The 24,558-nt window shown below is 38.2% G+C and overlaps 1 protein-coding gene across 4 annotated transcripts in view; it reads right to left on the bottom strand.

Moving 5' to 3' along the window:
- Positions 1–24,558, bottom strand: part of CPNE4 (copine 4) — a 525,340-nt gene that overhangs the window by 147,264 nt on the left and 353,518 nt on the right. For all 4 annotated transcript variants that reach the window (XM_008009121.3, XM_073023607.1, XM_073023606.1 and 1 more), the window contains exons 5-7: positions 22,398–22,472; positions 11,807–11,890; positions 4,254–4,343 (exon numbers count right to left, since the gene is read on the bottom strand). In XM_008009121.3, coding sequence (XP_008007312.1) covers positions 4,254–4,343; positions 11,807–11,890; positions 22,398–22,472 — 249 coding nt within the window. The remainder of the gene's footprint in view (positions 1–4,253; positions 4,344–11,806; positions 11,891–22,397; positions 22,473–24,558) is intronic.

Raw genomic sequence — 24,558 nt, 5'->3', positions numbered from 1 at the left:
TCTACTAAAAATATAAAAATTAGCTGGGCATGGTGGCACATGCCTGTAATCATAGCTACTCAGGAGGCCACGGCAGGGAAATCACTTGAACCTGGGAGGCAGAGGTTGTAGCGAGCCTAGATCACGCCACTGCACTCCAGCCTGGGTGATAGAGCAAGACTCCATCTCAAAAAGAAAGGCAAGGCAAGGCGAGGCAAGGCAAGGCAAGGCAAAAAGCAAAATTAATGGGAAAATTACTATAAACAGTAAGAGAACAAATACTAGTTTAAGAAAACTTCGATGACCTTCATATATACAAACAATAGTCAGAGGTTCTAAGAGGTACATAGAAAATAAGAGAAAAAACATTAAGCACTCCTGCAAAACACAAAAGGAGACTTGAATGAATGAAAAGACATGCCATATTCTAGGATAGAAAGACTCAATAATATAAAGAGAAAATTTTGCCTAATTCATAAGTTAAATCCAATCTCAATAAAATATTATCAAGTTTTGGGTTTTCTTCTGGTATTAGATAAGTTGTTTATAAATCTCAATGGAAAAAACAGGTAAAATATCTAGAAAAACCCTTAAGAAGGCAAGGAATACAGAATTGGATATGGTTAACTCTACCAGGTATTAAAATATGCTATAAAATGTAGCATACAAAAATTTGCTACAAAATGAAGGTAAAAGATAGAAGAGACAGGAATGGAAGTTAATCTTTTCTGACTATGCCCTGTTTTGCAGTTTTGACTTTGGAACCATGTAAACATTTAATATACTTATAAGGCAAAATTAAATTTGAAAAAAATATCTAAAAATTGAAAACAAAGTGAAACAAACGAACCTGACTGTTCTATGTGCTATAGGTCTAACTATGGAGAGGGATGATTTCAAGAGACATTAAAATATGGCTCTGCATCCATAGAAATATATATATATATAATGAAGAAAAAGAACTATAAAATTTCAAAATTAATTTAGTTCAAAAATTCATTCCAGAAAGCAAGGATGTTATTAAGCATTACTAAGTTTATATCAAAAGAATTCAAGAGCCAACTTGAAGAAGTTTTTACTGGCCAAATATGGGACAACTTAAGATTTCAAAGGAATTATAATAACTGAAATAGATGGAAACACGGAAATACATAAAAAATCCATAAATTCTTAATAATACCAAGGCATTCTTGCCAGAAAACAGACCCTAAAATCTGACCAAGTTCTAAATATGTGTTTATAGGAAACACAGAATGTGAGAAATGCTATGGGACAAACCAGCCTGGTTTCTTCACTAAGTAAATTACAAGGGGGAAAAAAAGGGGAGTGAGAATGAACTGATTAAAGGAGGCTTCAGAGACATCTCAGTCAAATGCAGTGCTTAGACCTTGTTTAAATCTTCACTTAAAAACAAACAAATAGAAACAATTGTTTGATAAATGAGAGACTCTGGCAAAAATAAACAATGGCAGAATATTTGGTGACATTACGGAAGTATAGTTAGTATTCTTAAGAGTAATGTTTTGTAGTTTTATTAATGGAAAGATTTATTATCTGTTAGCAATACATACTGAAGTATTTTCTCATGAGATGATATGATGTTTGGGATAGGAACACAGTGTGACTTTCATTGACCCTAGGCACTTTTGCCTTCATGGGCCCCTCTTAACACAACAGATTTTCAGGGACCTTAAAAAGTTGGTTGCTTTCTGATGCGAGAAAAAAAATTAGAATATTTTAGTTAATCTTACATGTTGATTCTCTTCTTCTGATTTTGAAAGAAATTAAAACATTTTCATAGGTTCTTGAGGATTTTAACAAGGCTCCCAGGTGCCTCTAATGTATAATACGTTTGATGTACTATACCAGTGGTTCTTATCGGGAAGTGATTTTACCCTCTAGAGAACATTTGGCAATATCTGAATACACTTTTGATTGTCAGACTGACACAGGAAGCAAGGTGTGTGAGTGTGTATGTGACAGAGGGTGGAATACTACTGGCATCTACTAGCTAGGGTTGCTGTTAAGGATCCTACAGGCAGAGGACAGCTCCCCACAGCAAAATCCAAACATCAATAGTGCACGGGTGGAGAAACCCTGATCCTTCTCTCCCCACTCCCTTCCTCTCTCCTTCCTTTCTTCTTTTTTTCCTTCTTTTCCTCTATTCTTCCTTCTTACATTCTTTCTTCCTCTCCTCTATCATCTGTCTATCATCTATCAATCAGTCATCTATTTCCTTAGCTCCCACTTATTTCTCTACAGGCAGCAGAGCACTCACAAAGCCACAAAGTGTTCCTTTTCTGCATTTTTAAAATTCAGTTACAGATGACCCTCTCCTTTTATCCATTTAATGACTCCTCATAAAAAGTTGATGTATGACTAAAAGAGGTGCTATTTTATTTCTGACCAAAGAGGGTCATTTACCTCCCTGGAAATAGGAGGGTGCTACTCAAAGTGTAAGTGATAACTGCCATCCTATGCCTGAAGTCACAGCTTTTGGCCATTCTGCATAGGAGCTTCCACGTGAAGGACCAAAGAGCCAGGAATCCTGGTTTTGAATTGAAGATTTCCAGTGGGGTTGAGGCTTGAATATCTCGGTTCTTACAGAGATATCAGGTACAACTCTGAGTTGCTCCTCAAGAACATGGAAGTGAACATGTCTGCTAAGAGTTCAACTGCAAAGCTCATCCAGAATGGGTTTAAGCAAAGAATATAAAGCCACCTTAAAGAGCTTGGAATTAACCAATCAGATGAGATTCTAACCTGACTGATCACATCGATGAATCAAAAAATTGTATCTGTCAGAAGGTTTGTGGGGCAAAAGTAGTGAGGAAAATGTAAAGCTACTAAGGCAAACATCCTCAGTGCCCAGCTAACACTTTCCAGGGGATTAGTTCCCCTGAAAAGTCAACATGAATGTTTAGTCTGCCTGATGGACAGTGGAGGTGGGTACTCCTGGTTTTCAGAGAATGAAGCCATTAACTGTCTCAGTTACCCAGTTCTGATTTCAGGCAATCACAGCAACATTCTGATGATTGTCTTCTCCGTGGTTTGCCCACAAGAAAACGCCCTTGAGAAGCTGATATGACTGCCGGGTCTGGTTGATGGTTGTGTTTTTCACTGAACATTAATCAATTGGCCTTTTAGTTTATAGGCACAAGTCTCCAGTAAATTTGCTTAGTTATCCTTAATTGGTTGAATCAACTCTGGGCCATTGACAACAAGGAACTTCTAGACTTTCATGGTAGAAGAAAGGCCAGAGCATGGACTATAAAAAACATCTCCTGAAATCTGCTTCTGGCATTCAGCCTATTGTCTTCCTTTGGTGATTCTGAATGCATATTTTCTTCCAGCTTTTACATTCCCAAGGTGCTCAAAAAGCCTTTGTGATAGATTGAAAAAGTGGCCACGATACTTTGGAGCTTCTCCCACCAAGAGATGTAGTCTATCTCCTCACCCTTTAAGTCTGTATTGACCACGCGACTTGCTTTGACCTAGACTGTGGAGAAAGTGACCTGTGTGAGTTCTGAGCCTAGGCCCTAAAGAGGTCTTATGGGGTTCTGTTCTTGCATTCTTAGAACCCTAAGTTCGCTGTGTGTGTTAGTTCAAGCTGGCCTGGGGATGATGAGGTCCTAAAGAGGTCTTATGGTTTTCTGTTCTTGCATTCTTAGAACCCTAAGTTCACTGTGTGTGTTAGTCCAAGCTGGCCTGGGGATGATGAGAGCCATATGGCCCCATCCCTCCTCTCATTCCAGACGACAGCCAGCCAACCCCAGAAGCAGAACCACCCTCCTCTTGGGTAGCTGATCACAAATGCCTGAGAAAAGTCCAGGCAAGACCAACAGAAGAGCCACCTAGATTAGTTCAGCTCAACTTGCCAGTACCCAGAATCATAAGCTAAATAAATGCTTCTTGTTCTAAGCTACTAAATTTTGCATTATTCTGTTATGTAACAGTAGATAATTGATATGACACCATTTTCATTATAACTCTCATTTATACCCTGAATTTATTGTCATGGTTTTGTCTTTCAGAAGACATGGGTTTTGCCTCTTGATATAACACAATTGGAATTTATTTTGGGCTTTCACATGAGCTTCAATGGCCCTAGCAGAAGAAATAGCCCTTGTTTCTTCCATTAAGGTGCTAAAAGATGAGAGGGTTGGGTACATTGTAAAGAAAATCTGGGGTTTGCCAATACTATTTTGAAAAGAAAGAGGAGGATTAAATACATTTTTTTTAAAAATCACATTTCTTGGACACAGATTTCTGACCTTCAGCCGGCGGTCTGGGTCTCCGCTGCATAGAGAATTTACGGATACTTTGAATGATTTCCAGGCTGGACTTAAGTTATTCATCACAACCTGGGAAAAGAAAGAGAGGAGTGGTGAGTGGGGGAGAAATGCTTGACATTTTTGCATTTCCACATTAAAACTACTTGAGAAACAATTGTGATGCATATGAAAAGAACAATAGCCTGGAAGAGGTGCCTTAATAAAAACTTGATGTAGTAAATCTTTTAAGGGTACCTACTAAGCAGGTCATTGTGAGCAGAACTCCTGTGGTCACCGTCCTGGCTGTTGTTTCATGAATAATGCCAATAATATTTCCCAGCATGTGGATGCTGAGAATGATTCCTTCTATATCAAAAGGGGTTGAAATTAAGGATAGAGCTCTCTCTACCTATTGATAAAGAATTCTCAGTTCTGTAGGACTGTCAGTCTTGTGGTATAAATTCTCTTCTCTTGGGGTCAGCAAAGGTAAAGACTTTTAGTGGGGTGAAGGATATAGCAAGACAATTCTGCTGCTAAATAATTGGATGGTCTGGTAATCTGTGACCTTGAGTCACATCAGATTGCAAGTCAGAAGAGAAGTTTCTAGAAGAAAAATCCCAGGACCATACTTAAACTAGCTTATCACCAACTCAATTAGAATATCCTGGACAGGCACGACAAGGCAGAACTTAAGATTATAAACTATGTCTATAACATAGGAAAACCCTTTTAAAACCACTTTACTAATCACAAACTTGGCTAATCCTTGCCTAAGAATCTATATGAGTCAAATCTTACCTTGCCATCACTATGGTTCAGATAATTCAATTTGGTTCAGAATGTACGAGTAGCTGCTCTGTGCCTAGCATTGTACTGTGTACTCGAGGGCAGGGGTTCCCAAAGTGTGGTTCCTGCATCACCTGGAAACTTCTTAAAAACAGAAATTTCTAGTCCTCACCCAGAACTACTGACAGACACTCTGGAGGTGGGTCTCCTAGGCGATTCTGAGGCACAAAGTTTCAGAACCACTGCTCTAGGGGATATACAAATAAAGTTAAATAGAATTCTGTCATATTGATTTTTCTACCTAGGAAGTCTTTAGTTAGTGGAAGTCTTATTTATTTATTTATTTATTTTGAGATGGAGTTTTGATCTTGTTGCCCAGGCTATAGTGCAATGGTGCTATCTCGGCTCACTGCAACCTCTGCCTCCTGGGTTCAAGTGATTCTCCTGCCTCAGCCTCCCAAGTAGCTGGGATTACAGGCATGCCCTACCGCACCCAGCTAATTTTGTATTTTAGTAGAGACGGGGTTTCTCCATGTTGGTCAGGCTGGTCTTGAACTCCCGACCTCGGGTGATCCGCCCACCTCGGCTTCCCAAAGTGCTGGGATTACAGGCGTGAGCCACAGCGCCTGGCTTAGAATTTTTTTTTAAATTAATTATCTATCCAAATAGTATAATTATTTTATACATGATTCCCTCTTCTACCAGATTCCTTAATATAACTAGATCCTAGATTCATTGTTAAATTTCTTCTAATGCATTGAAGTGGAGAAATAATGTTTCTGTGTGACTTTGTCTTGTGTCCTAGTACGCTTAGGATGATTAAAGCGATAGCAAGAAGAATAGTTAGGTAAAAAATTATTTGGGTTAATATAAATTTCCCAACTTTATATGGATTTATAATTTATTAATATTGTCTGTGAGGTATTAGTCTCCCCCTATTATTGTGTGGGGGCCTAAGTCTCTTTGAAGGTCTGTAAAAACTTGCTATATGAATCTAGGTACATACATATTTAGAACAGTTAGCTCTTCTTGCTGAATTACACTTTTTACCATTATGTAATGGCTTTCTTTGCCTTTTTTGATCTTTGTTGGTTTAAAGTCTGTTTTGTTGGAAACTAGAATTGCAACCCCTGCTTTTTTTTGTTTTGTTTTGTTTTCCATTTGCTTGGTAAATTTTCCTCCATCCCTTTATTTTGAGCCTATATGTGTCAGGAGACCTTGCATGTGAGATGGATCTCTTGAAGATTGCATACCAAAACCCATTAATTTAAACTGACAACAACTCAACACTGATTGCATAAAGAAACAGACAAACAAACAAAGAAAAAGTTAATAAAAGCTCTACACTTTAACTTTGTCCCCCAGCTTTTTAACTTTTTGTTGTTTATATATTATTTTAATGACTATGTCTTGAAAAGTTGTTGCAGTTAATTTTTTTAAATTTTCTTTCATAGAAAGAAAATAAATAGAAAAATAAAAGTATTTCATTATACTTTCTTTCTAAGGGATTGTTATATCTTCTTTTCCCCACAGAAATGCATTTTATTTTTTAATTTTTTTATTTCTATAGGTTTTTGAGGGTAGGTGGTGTTTGGTAACTTGAGTAAGTTCTTCAGTGGTGATTTGTGAGATTTTGGTGCACTCATCAACTGAGCAGTATACGCTGCACTCAGTTTGCAGTCTTTTATCACTCAACCCCCTCCCATCCTTTTCCCTGGGTCCGAAAAGTCCATGGATCATTCTTATTCCTTTGTATCTTAGCTTAGCTACCACTTATAAGTGAGAACATAAAATGTTTGGTTTCCATTCCTGAGTTACTTCACTTAGAATAATAATCTCTAGTTCCATCCAGGTTGCTGTGAATGCCATTATTTCATTCCTTTTTATGGCTAAATAGTATTCCATGGTATATAAATACCACAATTTCTTTATCCACTCATTGACTGATAGACATTTGGGCTGGTTCCATATTTTTGCAATTGCAAATTGTGCTGCTATAAACATGTGACCAGTTTATCTTTTACCCTATCTACTCAAAATGTTGGTAGTTTACATACCACAATTAGAGCATTATAATATTCTGTGTTTTTCTGTATATTTGCTATTACCAGTGAGTTGATGATTTCTTATTGCTCATTAATGTAGTGTTGTTTCAGATTGAAGAACTCCCTTTACAGTTCTGGTGTTAATGAAATCCCTCAGATTTTGTTTTTCTAGGGAAGTCTTTATTTCTTCTTCATAATTGAAGAATATTTTTGCTGGATATGCTATTCTAGGATACAAGTTTTTTTCCTTCAGCACTTTAAATATGTTACACCACTCTCCCCTGGTCTTTAAGGTTTCTACTGAGAATTCTGCTGTCAGATGTATTACAGCTGTATTGTACGTAATTTGTTTTTCTTTTCTCATATTCCTTTTAGGATATTTTCTTTAGACCTTTGGGGGTTTGATTATTAACTGTCTTGAAGTCATCTTATTTTGGTTATATCTATTTGGTGTTCTATAACCTTGTACTTGAATGTTGATATCTTTCTCTAAGTTTGGTAAGTTCTCTCTTATCCCTTTGAATAAACTTTCTACCCTTATCTCTTTTTCTCCTTATTCTTTATGGCCAATAACTCTTAGATTTGCCCTTTTGAGGCTATTTTATTGATTGTGTAGGCATGCTTCATTTAAAAAAATTCTTTTTTCTCTTATCTCTTCTGATTGTGTATTTTCAAATAGCCTATCTTCAAGCTCACTAATTCTTTCTTCTGCTTGATCAATTCTGCTGTTAAGAGATTCTGATCCCTTATATAGTATGCTATTTACATTTTTCAACTCCAGAATTTCTGCTTGATTTCTTACAATTATTTCAATCTCTTTGTTAAATTTATTGGACAGGCTTCTGAATTCCTTCTCTGTGTTATCTTAAATTTCATCAAGTTTCCTCAAAATAACTATTTTGAATTCTCTATCTGAAAGGTCACATAACTCTTTTGTTCCAGGATTGGTCTCTGGTGCCTTATTTACTTTGTTTTTCGAGGGCATGTTTTTGTGGATGGTCTTGATGCTTGTAGATGTTCACCAGTATATCTGGAATATTGAAGATTTTTATATTTATTGTAGTCTTTGCAGTCTGGCCTTGTTCGTACTCATCCTTCTTGGGAAGGCTTTCCAGGTATTCAAAGGGATTTGGGTGTCATGGTCTCTTTTTGTCACTGTGACTGTATCTGCATTAGGGGGCGTCCCAAGCTCAGTGATGCTGGGCTTTTTCAGACTTGTAGAGGTACAGCGGTGGTCTTGGATAAGATCTGGAAGAATTCCCTGGATTACCAGGTGGAAACCCTTCTCCTCTTCCTTTACTTTCTCCCAAACAAATGGAGTCTCTCTGTAATGAGCTGCCTGGAGTTGAAGGTGAGGTGACACGAGCACCCCTGTGGCTACCACCACTGGACTGCACTGGGTCAGATGTGAAGCCAGCATAGTACTGACTCTCACCCAAGGCCTGGGGTAACCACTGCTTGGCTACCACCTATGTTCACACAAGGCTCTAGTACTCTACAATCAGACGGCAAAGTCAGCCAGGCTGTGTCCTTCCCCTCAGGATAGTGAGTTATTCCCAGTCCCAGGCAGGTCCAGAAATGCCATGTGGGAGCCAGGGCTTGGAGTTGGAAACCTTAGGACTCCACCTTGTGCTTTAGTCTACTGTGTTTGAGCTAGTACCCAAGCCATAAGACAAAATTTTCCCACTCTTCCCTCCCCTTTCCACAAGCAGAGGAGCCTCTTCCTTGGCCACCACCAAGCTAGGACCACAGCAAGTACTGCCTGCCTACCACCAACATTCACTCAAGGCCCAAGTATTCATTAGTCAGCTTGTGGTGAATGCTGCCAGTCCTAGGACTCTCTCTTCAGGGAAGTGGACTCCTCTCTTACCCAAAGCAGGTCCAGAAATGCTATCCAAGAGCCAAAGCCTTTAATCGGAGCCCAATTGCTGCTCTACCTCACTGTGGCTGAGCCGGTACCTAAGTTGCAAAACGAAGTCCCCTTTCCTCGTCACTGTCCTTTGCTCAAGCAGAAAGAATCTCCCCCAAGAGCCACCATAGCTGGGAATGCACTGCATCACATCTAAAGCCACCATGTTTCTGTGTTTCATCCAAGGCCCATGGCGAGTACAGCCTGGCTGCAATTGCTGATTATTCGGGACCCAAGAGATTTTTAGTCAGAAAGTAATGAATCCTGCTTCCCTTCAAGGCAGTAGGCTTCCTTCTGGCCCGGGGTTTGTCTAGAAATGTCATCTGGGAGCTAGGGCCTGGAATGGGGACCTCAGGACTTTGCCTGGTGCCCTATTCTATTGTGGCTGAGATGGTATCCAAGTTGCAAGACAAAGTTCGATCTACACTTTCCTCTCCTCTCCTCGAGTGGGAGGAAGGAGTGTCTCCTGGAGCTGTGTGCTGCACTGCCTAGGGTGTAGGGCACACATTCCTTGGTGATGCATGCACCTGAGGGGTGGTGCAGGTATTCCCTTGGTGACTTTGGCTGGTGTCTCACTAGGTTGCATGCCCCCTAAGCCCACTGGTTATGAGTCCAGCAGAGCACCAGTACTTGCCCAGAAATTGCAGTATTTTTGGCTTAGACTGCCTTTCAAGTTTATTTAGGACCCCAGAGCCCTTCAGCTCGCAGTGGCAAGGCCTGCCAGAACTCAGGTTTCCACTCCTGGGATGAGTGATCCCCTCTGGCTAGGACTGGTTTAAATTCTTCCTCTATGGGCACAGGATGAGTTATGCCCAGTATTGCTTTCTGCTGTGATGGGGCAGCACTAAGTTCCAGTGCAAGCTCCCATAATCACTGTACTCTCTTCCCCAAGCACACAGTTGCTCTATCTGCACCACGCAGCCACTGCCAAGGGGATGAGGGAGGAGTGGTATCAGCAATTCAAGACTGTCTTTCCTATCCTCTTCAGTGTCTCTTTCAATGATATGATGTCAAAACCAAGTACTGTGGTCATTCACCTGATGTTTGGTTCTTATGAAGTTGCTTTGTGTGTGTGTGTGGAGAGTTGTTTAATTTGGTCTTCCTATGGGAAGGATGATTAGAGGATGATTAGTAGAGGCTTCTATTTGGCCATCTTGCTCCACTTCCCTCAAAAGAAGTTTGTTTCACCTAAGGAAACTTAATGGGTGAAAGACCTCGTTTGGTGGTGGTGATGAGATGCCACTCAGGGCAACTGTACTAGCTGTACCTCAATTTATTCTTCAGGGATTAAGTTCCAAAGAATTACATTGTTCTATAGCATGCAATAGATATACTATTTATATTTAACAGCATTTATATGTTTATTCTTTTATTAAACACATTTTATTAGATATCAACTTTGTATCAGATGATATCCACAACTAGCCCATCCAAGACTATTTAATTTTTGTCTACCATAACAATGACATGAAACATTCCCCTAACAACACCTGCAACTCTGTCACTTCAGGAAACTGGATTTCCAAAGTGATGTTGTGGGGACATAGCGACCACACCATCACCTTATGAAAGTCATGGGGGTTTCTTCTTTTTTTACCCTGCAACTGCTATGCAAGCATAACTGGGTCTTCTCTCAGCTCCAAGTCATTCAGCACAAGTATATCACTTCCTTCTTATCAATGTACTTCACTCCTACAAAATCCCTCTTGAACTGGCTTACAAGTAAAATAAAATGAAAAATGGAGATCGTGGTTAGTTGTTGAATGTGTGTGTGGTAGTGGGTAGTAGGGCATAGGGCAATAAGAGATAAAGTTGGAGCCACTTGGAGAAAGAAGAGGAAGAGTAAGAAGGAGATACAGCTAGACTAAGTGACTGCTAGGAAAGGTCAGGTGTTCATGTGGTAGGACTGACATCAGTCCAATGTATGTACTTTCCTGGGGAGGAAGATTGACTTCCCAAATTACCATGAAGCTCAGAGTCAACCTCAGTTGAAACCTCAGCACCACCCTTTGCTAGCTGGTAGAGCTGGGTAAGTGACTTAACCTCCTTAAAGTTCAGTTTCTTCAACTGTAAAATGGGGGTTGTCATCATCATCATCATCATCATCATCATCATCATCATCATGTATAAGGAATTTTTGTGAGAAATAAAATTATGCATGTAAATAACAGTCTAATTCTTGGCACCTAGACATCCAAATAACCTCATTAAATGTTAGCTAGTATTTCTACTTCTATTATGAATACGTTGAATACGTTGCTACTTGTCTGTTTTGAAAGTTAACAATAGAAATTGGGGTTAGAGAGGTTCTTTTGACAACTAAATTAAGGATTAAAAGTGAAAAAAAGCTGAAAATGGCAGAATCTTCTTGAGAACATTGAAGATTTCAGGTCTGAGTGTATATCTATAGACATTAAGAAATAAAAGGAGGCCAGGTGCGGTGGCTCATGCCTGTAATCCCAGCACTTTGGGAGGCTGAGGCGGGTGGATCACGAGGTCAGGAGTTCAAGACCAGCCTGGCCAAGATGCTGAAACCCTGTCTCTACTAAAAACACAAAAATTAGCTGGGCATGGTGGCAGGTACCTGTAATCCCAGCTACTCAGGAGGCTGAGGCAGAGAATTGTTTGAAGCGGGGAGGCGGAGGTTGCAGTGAGCTGAGATTGCACCACTACACTCTAGCCTGGGTGACACAGTGAGACTCCATCTCAAAAAATAAATAAATAAATAAAAAGAAATAAAAGGAGTTTCTCAAAACAGGTCAATTTATCATCTTAGGAGATAAGATGGCATAGCTGAAGATGACTCTTCTTACCTCAGTTCGGTGCACCAGCTGCTGAGTTGCATCATCATTCATACGAAAAATTTCCAGAAATGGGTCAGATTTACTGAAGAAATCCTAAAATAGATAAACATCAATGGGTGGTTGTTTTTCCTCCTGCATGTGATCTAGTCCTGATCAATCAGGAATATTTAATCAATATTAGTAGGAAAACCCTCTTGATTTTCTATTGTTTATATGTGGAAGGGAGGCCATGCTTGTCCTCTCTTCCTGCTCAATTCTACCCAAACTCTCTTCTCTTTACCTGGGATGATGTGCCTCACCCTTTCTTCCTTTGTTCCTCATCCCCGTGAGCCACCCTTGGCTAGAATTAATTGCATCCAAAAACTAAGTTCTTTGTAAAGTCAGTACTTGGTTAGTTGAAATTCAAGGTATTCTTCAAACATCAATTCAAATTCCAGTTCTTTGAAAATCACTGTACCTGTTTTAAACAGGTTCATTATAGTTATTTTAATGCCTATGTAATGACTATAATGTCTGGATCACCTATAGGTCTGTTTTTATTGTCTCTTTCTTGGTTCCACCTCTTGGTATGCTTGTTAATTTTTTATTAAATAGTAGACAATGTGTAACGAAGATTATGAAGATTTTTACATGAGTCTTTAGCTTCTAGCAAGTGATTATAATGGGAGAAGTCTCCTGAATCCAATTAGGATTAAGCTATTTAGAGGCTGAGTTTCTTCAAATGTCTTTAAGGCCCATCTATTTCTGATTCCCTTTACTCCTTGGGTATAGTCCTTAAAGGACCCTAACTGAAAACCTGTGTTCACGAGGGGTGTTCTTCCTTGACAAGTCTTCAATGCCAATTTTTATTTGTGAGAGCCTCAAATGCTCCGTTTATTTTCATAATTTCTTAGCTCTAGGTTTTTGTTCAGTTTCTCTCTATGCTGCTTTTGCTAATTAGTGAATGCCTTGAGATGATAAGCCACTCAGACTGTTGGACTACTTCTCTTCTCTGATGCATCTATGAGTCTTTATCCCTTGCTCTCTCAATAGCCCTGAACTTCAGTTTTTCTCTCCAGTCCCATGAGACCACCAAAAGCTCTGCTCAGTTTCTGTTTCTTAGTAGCTATTTTTTTTTAAACTAGACTTCCCAGCCTTTCTATCCACACTATTTTAGGAATCAGCCTTGAGGAATTCCCTTGAGTGGAAAATCTGCACAGAATGTCTTAAGCACCTCCCTGGGTTTCTCTTCTGTCCAGTTTCTTGGCCCCTCAAATCTACACTGCCTCAGGACTCTCAAATACATGTCTCTTGCGTCTTTTCTAGTGTTTATATTTGTTTTTAGTGAGAGAATGATGTAAAATAAATAAATGCTTCATTGTTGGAAATGGAACCTATCTCTATCTCTTTTAAAAACTTGATTTTTACCCCCAGTTGATTATAAATTCTCAAAGAGGAGAAGCTTTATTTTCCTTCACATTTCTACTATTTCCTCAGCATTTTCCATAGTGTCTAGATTTTAGTAGTATATACTGCTTATTGAATGAATGAATAAATATATAAATAAGTGAATGGATACCTGGTATAGAATAGGAGGCTGTCTGAGCGAAAACCTTATTCCTCACCATCACACTTTTATTATGATTTCACCAGGTAATTTTTTTCCAGAAATCTAGACTTTAGCAAAGTAGAATTAAGTCCATATTTGCCTTAAAAGTCATTTATTATTCCTAAAAGTTGAGCAAGCCAGAGTCAAACTCATTATTTTCCTTCATTTGGTCTCTACTTCTAAATTTTTCCTTACTATCAATGTCTTTACCAGTCATCCTAGTCTTCAGCTCAGCAAAACATTTGTGGGACATATACTGATCACAGAGTTTTGTGCTTGATGTTGAGATATAAGAACAGATAGAACCTGATCTCCGTCTTCCAAAGTACCATCTAGGTTGCTGGTAAGAAAAGTATACAAATAAATATAACCCACGGCTAGTTATAAATGAGTAAATGAGCAAATGAATTAATGAATGAAGGTACAAGGAGTATTGAGGGAAGAGAGGGAAGTTGATGAATTTTTAACAGACATAGAGGAGGATACCCCAAGTAATTTAATGAGACTATAGCCTAAGGAAGCATAGGGGAGGAATTGGAGACAATGCTGGCAAAGTTGGCCCCATGAAGTGAAGGGCCTTAAATGCTCATGTGAAGTCTCTGCACTGGCCTGGAGAGGCAGTGGGAATTATTGAAGGATTTTGAGTGGAAAAAAATATAGTTGGCTCTGCAGTGAAGAATATCAGTCTAGAAACTTTGTAGGATATCTTAGAAAGAGGAGATGAGAAGTGTAAATAACCATCTTCCTCTGTGTTTTCCTTCCCATGTAGCCAGGAACCAAACACCATGCTCCACAACATCTAGAGTCTGGAACATCCCCTACTACTCTATTTCTGAAGGTATCAGATTGCCACAGCCTTCATCTTGTCAAAATGATGGTTTTTGTCATAATCTTGCCCTTCAAACATTGCCTCTCCCCCAAAATGGCCCATTTCTCTCTCAGACGCACTTCTAGCTGATTCCCACCTCTATGCATTTACTTAAGACATTTGTCCCTTAGGCTGGTTTCTGTTTCTACATGCATCTTAAAAAATCAAAACCTCCCTCTCTTCTCCCTCTCCCTATGGATGTGGGCTACAGTAGCTTGTTCCTATGTGCCCCTAGGCTCCTCTTGTAGCTTCATGCTTTGCCTCTTTAAATAGATCGTTGGTCCCTTGGGGGATGTTTTTATGATTCATACTTTAAAACTGCTAACCACAATGTAAGAACTTTCTTATTTTTCCCTCTTTACTGTTAATTTAAAACTTTTGTTACCATCACTTTTATTTAAAAATGAAAAATATAGAAAACAGATGACAAAAATAAAGAGAAGGAAAAAAGAACCCATAATTGAACCCATAATTCCATAACCATCAATAGAATTTTGGCAAGTCTGTTTCTAGACTCTTCATAGATTTTTCTGTCTTTCTTTAAAAAAAAATTTGCAAGCATGATCTATATACAACTTAGTGCCCTATTTCTTTTGCTTGTTGTATGTTTATTTTACATGTTATATATTACAATGCTTTTTCTATTGTATTTCACATTCTTTTTAAATACCATGAATGAATTAGGCATGAAGTTATTGTCAGGAGGGCATACTAAAAAGTCAATGAAAGAAAGGTCAGGTACGGCCTCTGTCTTCAGGTACCTGAAAATCTATATGCAGCATACTGGCTGTAGCACTGCTTTCAAATCTCAGCTCTACCACATATAATCTGAATAACTGTGGACAAAATATTTAATTTCTCCAAGGCTTAGTTTGCCATTCATAATGGAAGGTGTATCACCCTTTGCCTGATAGTGACATAGGAGAATTAGAGGAGCTGGTGCATGGCAAGTGTTGAGTCCAGTGCCTGGTACATGGTGAGGACTGAAAAAATGTTAGCTGCAAAAATCCCCAACAAAATAGTAGCAACCAAAATCCAGTGGCACAACAAAATTTAAGCCAATACAATCAAGTATGCTTTATTCCTGGGAAGCAAGGTTGGTTCAACATACACATATCAAAAACCATATGATCATTTCAATAGATGTAGAAAAAAGGTTTTGAGAAAATCCAAATCCCTTCATGATAAAAACCCTCAACAAACTAGGCAGTGAAGGAACATACCTGAAAATAATAAGGGCCATCTATGACAAACCCACAGCCAACATCATACTGAATGGGCAAAAGCTGGAAGCATTCTGCTTAAGAGCAGAAACAAGACAAACATGTCGACTCTCACCATTCCTGTTCAATATAGTACTAAAAGTCCTCACCAGAGCACTCGGTCATGAGAAAGAAATAAAAGACATCCAAATAGAAAAAGAAGTCAAACTGTCTCTCTTTGTTGATGATATAATTCTGTATCTAGAAAACCGTAAAGACTATGGCGAAAGACTCCTAGAACTGATATTCAGCAAAGTTTCAGAATACAAAGTCAATGTGCAAAAATCAGTAGCATTTCTATGCAAAGTGAGAGCTCCATCAAGAACACAATCCCATTTATAATAGCTAGAAAAAATGAAATGCCTAGGAATACATCTAACCAAAGAGGTAAAAGATCTCTACAAGGAGAACTACAAAACACTGGTGAAAGAAATCATAGATGACACAAACAAATGGAAAAACATTCCATGCTTATGAATCAGAAGAATCAAGATTGTTAAAATGGCCATACTGCCAAAAGCAATCTATAGATTCAATGCTACTTTTATCAAACTATAAATATAGTTTTTCACAGAATTAGAAAAAGCTATTGTAAAATTCATATAGAACAAGAAAAAGCCTGAATCACCAAAGTATTCCTAAGCAAAAAGAACAGCCAGAGGCATCACATTATCCAACTTCAAACTATACTATAAGGCTACAATAACCAAAGAAGCATGGTACTGGGACAAAAACAGACACATAAGACCAGTGGAACAGGATAGAGAATCCAGAAATAAAGCCACATACCTACAGCCATCTCTTCTTTGACAAAGTTGACAAAAATAAGAAATGAAGAAAGACTCCCTATTCAATAAATAATGCTGGGATAACTGGCTAGCAATATGCAGAAGAATGAAACTGGACCCTTACATTTCACCATATACAAAAATTAATTCAAGATTGAATAAAGCTTTAAACGTAAGACCTCAAATTATATAAATCCTAGAAGAGAACATATGAAATATCATTCTGGATGTTGGCCTTGGCAAAGAATTTATGTAAGTCCTCAAAAGCAACAAAAACAAATTGCAACAAAAAATATTGACAAGTGGGACCTAATTAAACTAAAGAGCCTCTGCACAGTTAGAAAAAAAGCTATTAACAGAGTAACAAGTGGTCAATAGAGTGGGAGAAAATATTATCAAACTATTCCTCTGGCAAAGATCTAATATTCAGAATCTATAAGGAACTTAAACAATTCAATAATCAAAAATAAACAAATAAAGAACCCTGTTAAAAATTGGGCAAAGGACATGAGCAGACACTTCTCAAAAGACAACCTGCAAGTGGTCAACATACATATGAAAAAATGCCCAATGTCACTGATTGTGAGAGAAATGCCGATCGAAACCACAATGAGATACCATCTCACACCAGTCAGAATACCTATTACTAAAATGTTAAAAAATAACAGATGTTGGTGAGGCTATGGGGAAAAGGAAACACTTATATACTGTTTGTGGGAACGTAAATTAGTTCAGTCACTGTGGAAAGCAGTTTGGAGATTTCTTAAAGAACTTAAAACAGAACTACCATTCAACTCAGCCATCCTATTACTGGTATATACCCAAAGGAAAAGAAATCATTTTGCCAAAAAGTCACATGCACTCGTATGTTCATCAAAGCACTATTCATAATAGCAAAGGCATATAATCAATCTAGGTGCCAATCAACAGTGAATTGAATAAAGAAAATTTGGCACTTATATACCATAGAATACTACACAGCCATAAAACAAAATAATGTTTTCTGTAACACACTGGATGCAGCTGAAGGCCATTATCCTAAGGGAATTAGCACAGCAACAGAAAATCAAATACCACATGTTCTCACTTCTGAGAGCTAAACATTGGGTACACATGGACATAAAGATGGGAACAGTGGACAATGGTGACTACTGGAGCAGTGAGAGAGGGAAGGGAGCAAGGGCTGAAAAACTACCTATTGGGTCCTATGCTTACTACCTGGGTAATGAGAACAATTATACTCCAAACCTCAGTGTCATGCAATATACTCATGTAACAAACCTGCACCTGTAACCCCTGAATCTGAAAGTTGAAATATTAAAAAAAGTTGGCTGCTATGATGATTATCAATAGAAGAAAAAGATTCATGAAGGCATTTTGTAAAAAACTATACAAATATCGGAGATGATTACTATTAAGAAGGCATCTGATTCACGGAAATGAAATAATTCATACGCTCCTCAAAATCTAAAGTGTACATTCAGAAATTCACAGCTTCAAAACAACAATTCTGGGTCTAATTGTGTGGTCACTTTAACTTGGAATTTTCAGCTTTTTAAACTTGATTATTAGCACTAAGATGGCCATTGGGACAGTTCAGTTCAATAAAGATGAATGAATTGACTGTTTTACTGAAGTTGTGCTGTGGTAAAATTCTTTAATAACACAGAGACCATATTATTCTGCTTTTTTAGTTCAATATAAAAAAAATTTAGCTAAGTGAGAGGGTGATAGGCAATTGGGAATCAGTGCATATCCATGACAGTGATCTTGAAAATGAAATATTGGACCTAGAATAAATTATCTGAAAGATGCAGGCATATCCAGGCTGTATAGCTTACTAATTTTGTGACTCTGGGAAATGTCTGATCTGAGTATGCTTTATCTGTAAAATGGAAATAAAGATACTAACTTTTGGGAATATGCTTATGAGTTTTGGAGATAATGTAAGTTAGACACCTGATACTTGGTGCGCAATAGATGCTCAATAATTATAATTTTCTATCATTAATGCAGAACAGATTACAGTTTCAAGCAGGCATACTTAAACATAGTAAAATCACATCACAGCAGGTAGAGATTTTACATTGTTTTAGAGTGGGGGTCAGCAAACTATGGCACATGAGCCAAATCCAGCTGTTTGTTTTTGTGAATAAAGTTTTATTGGAACACTGCCACATTCATTCATTTTTGTATTGTCTATGGTTGTTTTCATGCTTCAAAGGCAGAGTTGAGTAGTGGGGACAGAGATCATGCGTTCTGCAAAACCTAAAATATTTATCATCTAGCCCTTTATTAAAAAGTCTGCCAACCTCTACTTTAGAGACAGAGTTGTTTACTTATATTGCACCCCATTAAACTAGCATCATGGGAACACAGAAAATGCATTCTATAATGATTACTACCACATATGTGGAGACCACCAGTGTGGGAATTAGTTCCAATGCACCAATATGAGTACTTTCTCGAGAACGGGAAGAGAACGAATCCTTTGTCAGATGGAATGTTCTAAAGTGATTATTACATTTCTGCCTCTACTTACTTGTTAGATTAATTGCCAACTAGTTGCTAACGTAACAAATGTGCTTTACGAGTAAGAAAGTCCCTTTCTCTACTAAGTGAATTGCATTAACATTAGATAAATAAGTTATTTATCACAAACCTAAGCTATTTTATGTACTCGCTCTCATTGAAGAGTGAGGAGGTGATTGCTAGTCTGTTGAAAGACAAGTTAAAAATGGCTATTTCTGTCAAAAAGAATGGTGCATTTCTCTGTCACTGTGGTTTGCAAAAGTACTTAGTGCTTTTCCATATACCCTATAACAGGGGTTCTCAAACTTCTGGTCTTAAGACCCCTTTACATTCTTAAAAATTATTGGGGATCCCAAAGAGTTTTTGTTTTGTTGTATGTATTAATATTTGCCATATTATAAAGCTGTTAAATTGTTAAAATATTTGTTACATTGTTTAAAAAATAAGAAAAGAAACCTACTACATCATAACAAAAATAGTATTTTAATGGAAATAATTATTATAATTATGTTTTCCAAACTTAAAAAATAGTGAGAATGGTATTAGTTTACATTTTTGCAAACCAATTTAATGATTAGCTTAATAGAATGCAGCAGAATCCTCATATTTATGCTGTTGTGATATTAGGCATCATGTAGCCTCTGGAAAACTCCACTTTACATGTATGAGAGAATGAGAGTGAATAAATAAAATTATGTCTTAGCATTATTATGAAAATGGCATTGACTTCATGGGTTCCCCTGCAAAGGTATTGGGACCATGCATCTCACTTGGAGGACTGCTGCCTGACCTCCCCACTTACCTCCCCTCTTCCTGGCTTCCTACTTCCCTGAAACACATGAAAACATTTCCAAGTCTTCCATATTCTGAGACCAAACACCTATTATTCATTAACTCTCTGCTCCAAAAGACTTAGATTTTGTCAGGCAATCTGACTGAGTCCCTCTCTTGCACTGATTTTTGTATGTGTGTGCCTATGTGGCTTTCAGTAAGTCATATCACATCTCTGAACCTCAAATTTTTCACCTATAAAATAAGGCAGTTGGATTAGACAGTGGCTTTCTACCTAAAGTATGTAGACTCCTGGGGGCTAGCAGAGTTACTGCCAAGAGACTGGAGATCCAGGCATCCTACAACCACTGTCTGAATTGGATATAGCATATTTTTCCTAAATATTCATACTTCAATTTTTAAATGTATGTAGAAACTAGTTACTTTCATGATATTCATTAACACAATAAAAAATTAGGAGCATTATTTATTTTATAGTGACTTTTAGTCATACAATAAGTTTAACTAGATACAGTAAGTTTTAACTGCTAACACGTAGGTAGTTATAAAATTGTTTGTCGCTAAAAGCTAGAAAAGGGTCTTCCTTGAGAGCATCTGGGAACTATTTTTCCAGCTGTGACATGAAATAATTGTATTATTTTATTCTATTTCTATCATAAAAATTTTGTGATAGATTGCATTTTGTAAACATGACCACCGCAAGTTCATAGTCCACATGCTTTTTCTACAGTATGATTTTGCCACTGCCCTAACACGATGTGGAGTCCTAGAATCAGGACTGGCCTCATGACTCGCTTGCAACCAAAAGAATGCAGCAGAAGTGAATGACGCATGACTTCCAAGGTCAGGAAGGGGTAAGAAAAGGCTATGGAGTGTCTCCCTTATTCTCTTGAGATGCTCTTTCTGGAAGAAGCCAGATACTCTAAAGGAAGTGTGACTACTCCAGGACAACCATGTGGGCACTCTGGTAGACTGTTCGAGCTAAGCCCAGCCATTCAGCCATCTCATGTGCCAGGCACGTGAGTAGAGCTAGTGTAGACCCTCCAGACAAGCTCATCCACCAGCCGAGTACCACTGAGTGGCTTGCATCAACATCACAGACAGCAGAACTGCTCAATTGAACCCTGACTGAATTTCTGACCCTCAAAATCATTAGCTATAATGGAATAGTTCTTCATTTACGTTGCTAGATTTGAGGTGGTTTACCATGCAGCAGTAGAAAACCAGAGCAGTAGTATTGTGTCTTTGGGTAAATCATCATACCTTGCTGAGCCCTCATTTCCTGAAGAGGTTGTGTGAAATTATCTTTATAGTATCATCTTACTCCTCCATTTTACAACTTTGCCCTCTTTCCATCTGAGGCGACCATTTACCTTGAGTCCAAACTGGAGCAAAGACCTCTGATTTGTTCTCTGAGTTACTAAGGATCTGGACAAGATACAGCCACATTATGAAGGAACTGGGGTCTCCAGCACTGGGGCAATGAGGCTCAGCAATGACCAGGGCCCTGGACAATCAGTACGGCCAATGGTGGGAATAGCCATTTAGAGCCATTTTAAGTGCTGCGGGTGGCTCTTTCAGTTCTATGAGCAAGTGTTCATTTGACTAAAGGGAAACTGCTCAAACACTTCAAACCCAACTGGTCCAACAAACCTCCAAACCCCCTTTTACTGTAACATAAATCAGACGACAAATTAGAGGCACTCAAGAGCCTACTAAATGTAGAGAAACCATTATAAGCCATTAAGCAAGTAACTTAAGACTGCTATACACTGACCCAATGGCTTATAATAGCACCAGGGAAGATACTACAAAGTTTTGTGAGTTCTTCTGAAATCTGGGGAGATGATGAAGGAGAAGGAGCATAACAATTGTGAAAAGCTGAAGTTAAAAGCTTGCTCCCAACTGACATCAATACACACTGCAGTTCCCAGCATCTAGTTCATGCTAATGTTAAAAATGTAGCAGTCTGTGATGGTTTCACATAAGCTACTCAAGACACTTTTAAAATCCAAATATAATTAGTTTATAAGGATAAAGTATTTCCTGATGTCCCCAGGTAGAATAAGTTGGCCTTACCAGGACACACTATTATATATCACTTATCACATTCTATTATGGATATAGTATTACTATACCATTTGTTTTTTAGATGTATGTTTTACTTCAGTGATGAATTCCAGGTTGCAGATGTGAGAATGGAATGCCTATTTTTGATATATCTTTTTTTTCCACCACGTCATGCATAACAAACACCCAAAAAAGGTTAGGAAAATGAATGATGAATGAGTGAACAAATTAACAAATAAAAGAGTGAATGAGTGAATGCATAAATAGGCTGAGTATTAATACCCAATAAATAGGAATTGTACAAATGAATAAATGTGATACCACATGAAAAGCTCTTAAACCTGTACTTGGCAAACATAGGTGCTTAATAAATGTCATTTTTCTTCCGTTTTGCATCTTCTCCTCTCCCTTAGAATGTCCCTAGAAATGGGGTTAGATCATATTTACCTGTGCACATCTCACCTGTGGCATTTGGAAAGTCTTAGTGTCATAGAATTGTCCTGTTTTAATTATAGTCCCTTCCCCGTCTCATAAATCACTTCTTAATGTGGGGGAAACCTTACTTTGCAGACCTCTCTGAATTTTGGGATCTGTTTGATAATGTGAGTGGAAAGGGAAAAATAGCTGCAGGGAGAAATCTGATTAAACTGTGTGCTAGCTTTATTACTTCCTTCAATAAGGTTAATGCCAAACACTTTACCTTGTCATCCAATTTCCGTGCATTGAATGCAAGCTCAACATAGTCGTCATTGCCAGATAATTCTTCAGCAATCACCTAAAGGAAAAAAGCACACATCAGCTGCAGTAGAGGGTGAACTCCTTAGCTCCAGAACCCATGTGCAAATTTAGTTCCTGTTTGGTTCAAAACTCAACAAAGACAAATGTTGGGCAAGGAGTTTTTCCACAACCCTAGTGACTATAGCACAGCAATTCTAGGCATTCAAGGGAACTCCCTGGAATAGACAATGGTGAATAACTAGACATCATTTATGCTGAGCATGAGAACCTAAGAGGTGGGACCCAAGCTGGAGGAAGAAATAGAAGAGCAGTTTGGAAGAGTTTCTTTCTTTGAAAGTCACATGGCATTGGATAGTATTTCTATAACTACAATGTCTCCCTTTGGTAAATTATCGAAAAGGATAAACAGCAATATTTCTTTACTGTTTTGAGTGAGACCAACAAGAAATGGTGGAATAAACTAGTTTCCATGTCAAATTTTTCTAATTCTTATTTTTCAGAAGACTGTCCCTGGGTTTTCTGAGATGAAGATGTGTGTATATGTAAGGATCTAAGCCCTAACACCCAAGTACAGACCATTCCTGACAAAGATTTTTGCATAGGTGAAGAAATTATTGTCCAAAAGGCTTTCTCACAACAGGTCATTTTCCAATACATAATAGTTAGTGACTCTCAACAAAGCCTTGGAGCAGAAATCGGTGGAGAAAGTTAGGAGAGAAATAATGACAGCAAAAGCAACAAAAATCTAGAAGCCAGTCAAGTTGCAGACAAGTTAAAACCTTTATAAATAATGCTAGGATTTACCATGTACTCTGTGGCCACAGCACATGGATACACTTATCAAATTGCTTATGTCAAGACACTATTAATTCAATTTTACCTCTTTTCTATCTGGGCTCAACAATTCCATTATGAGTTGGGTCCATATGCTCTCAATAGGCACTGGTAGTATTCCAAATATTTTGGAAAATTTAAATTATTTACACTTAATCTTAAAGCTAAGATGGCTGCCTTAAGACAAATAGACCCAAAAATGTGTGAACAACTGAGAGTAGAGAACGTGAGTCCAGGTATATAGAAAAAATTCCAGAACTGGTTGATAACCCAATAACTATCATATTTGTATTTTTCATTTGGTCCTCTTTTGTCCCTTACCACCTTAACGCCTCTTATATTTCATTTGATTACTGACCCTTAAGTATTTTGTGGTCACAGACTCCTTTGGAGAACTGATGAAAGTTGTGATTTTCCCCAACTGCATAGACCTAGAAAATTTCATGTACCTTTTCAAGTGTTTTCTAGAAGCTACTAAAGCCAATGTTTTGATCTAAAGACCCAAAGTTGAGGAGTATTTAAATACTTAAAATTAAGAAAAAGATCAAACTTTTCTGGGATGTGTGGAGAAAGGAAATCTCAGGATATCTCAGAGAAAATATGGCAAGATGAGATTTTGTTCTTTTGAGAAAGAACCATAGCAAATTCATACCTGGATCTACTGGGTTTGTGGGCTTTGGGAGTGAACCTGTGGGTCCACGGCTTTTCAGAGCACCATCAGTGTCTTCAAAGAACACTTTGATTCAGGATTGAAGATGGCAGTCAAGAAAAAGCTTTAACATGACAGTGTCATTTAAAATATTCAAGTGATAAACTAAGGTAAGTTCTTGTGAGAATGGCCATGACTTTCACTGATAGCTCTTTTGAATTTTTTCCTGTGCTTTAAAAAAAAAAAAAAAAAAATCAGGGCTGGGTGTGGTGGCTCATACCTGTAATCCCAGCACTTTGGGAAGCCAAGGCAGGTGGATCACAAGGTCAGGAGTTGGAGACCAGCCTGGCCAACATAGTGAAACCCCATCTCTACTAAAACTACAAAAATTAGCTGGGTGTGGTGGCAGGTGCCTGTAATCCCAGCTATTTGGGAGGCTGAGGCAGGAGAATCATTTGAACCCAGGAGGTGGAGATTGTAGTGAGCCAAGATTGTGCCATTGCACTCCAGCCTGGGTGACAGGGCGAGACACCATCTCAAAAAAAAATTGGTTTCTCTCTACTTAAAAAGGAATGTTCAAAAGAACTCAAGAGGTTTGCTTCCTGGCCATTTGCCTCTCTAGCAATTCAGAATTTCCTTG

Source organism: Chlorocebus sabaeus, chromosome 15 (genome assembly GCF_047675955.1).
Source record: "Chlorocebus sabaeus isolate Y175 chromosome 15, mChlSab1.0.hap1, whole genome shotgun sequence".
NCBI lineage: Eukaryota > Metazoa > Chordata > Mammalia > Primates > Cercopithecidae > Chlorocebus > Chlorocebus sabaeus.
The sequence above is the reverse complement of the archived record's forward strand: the minus strand, read 5'-3'. Positions and strand labels throughout refer to the sequence as shown.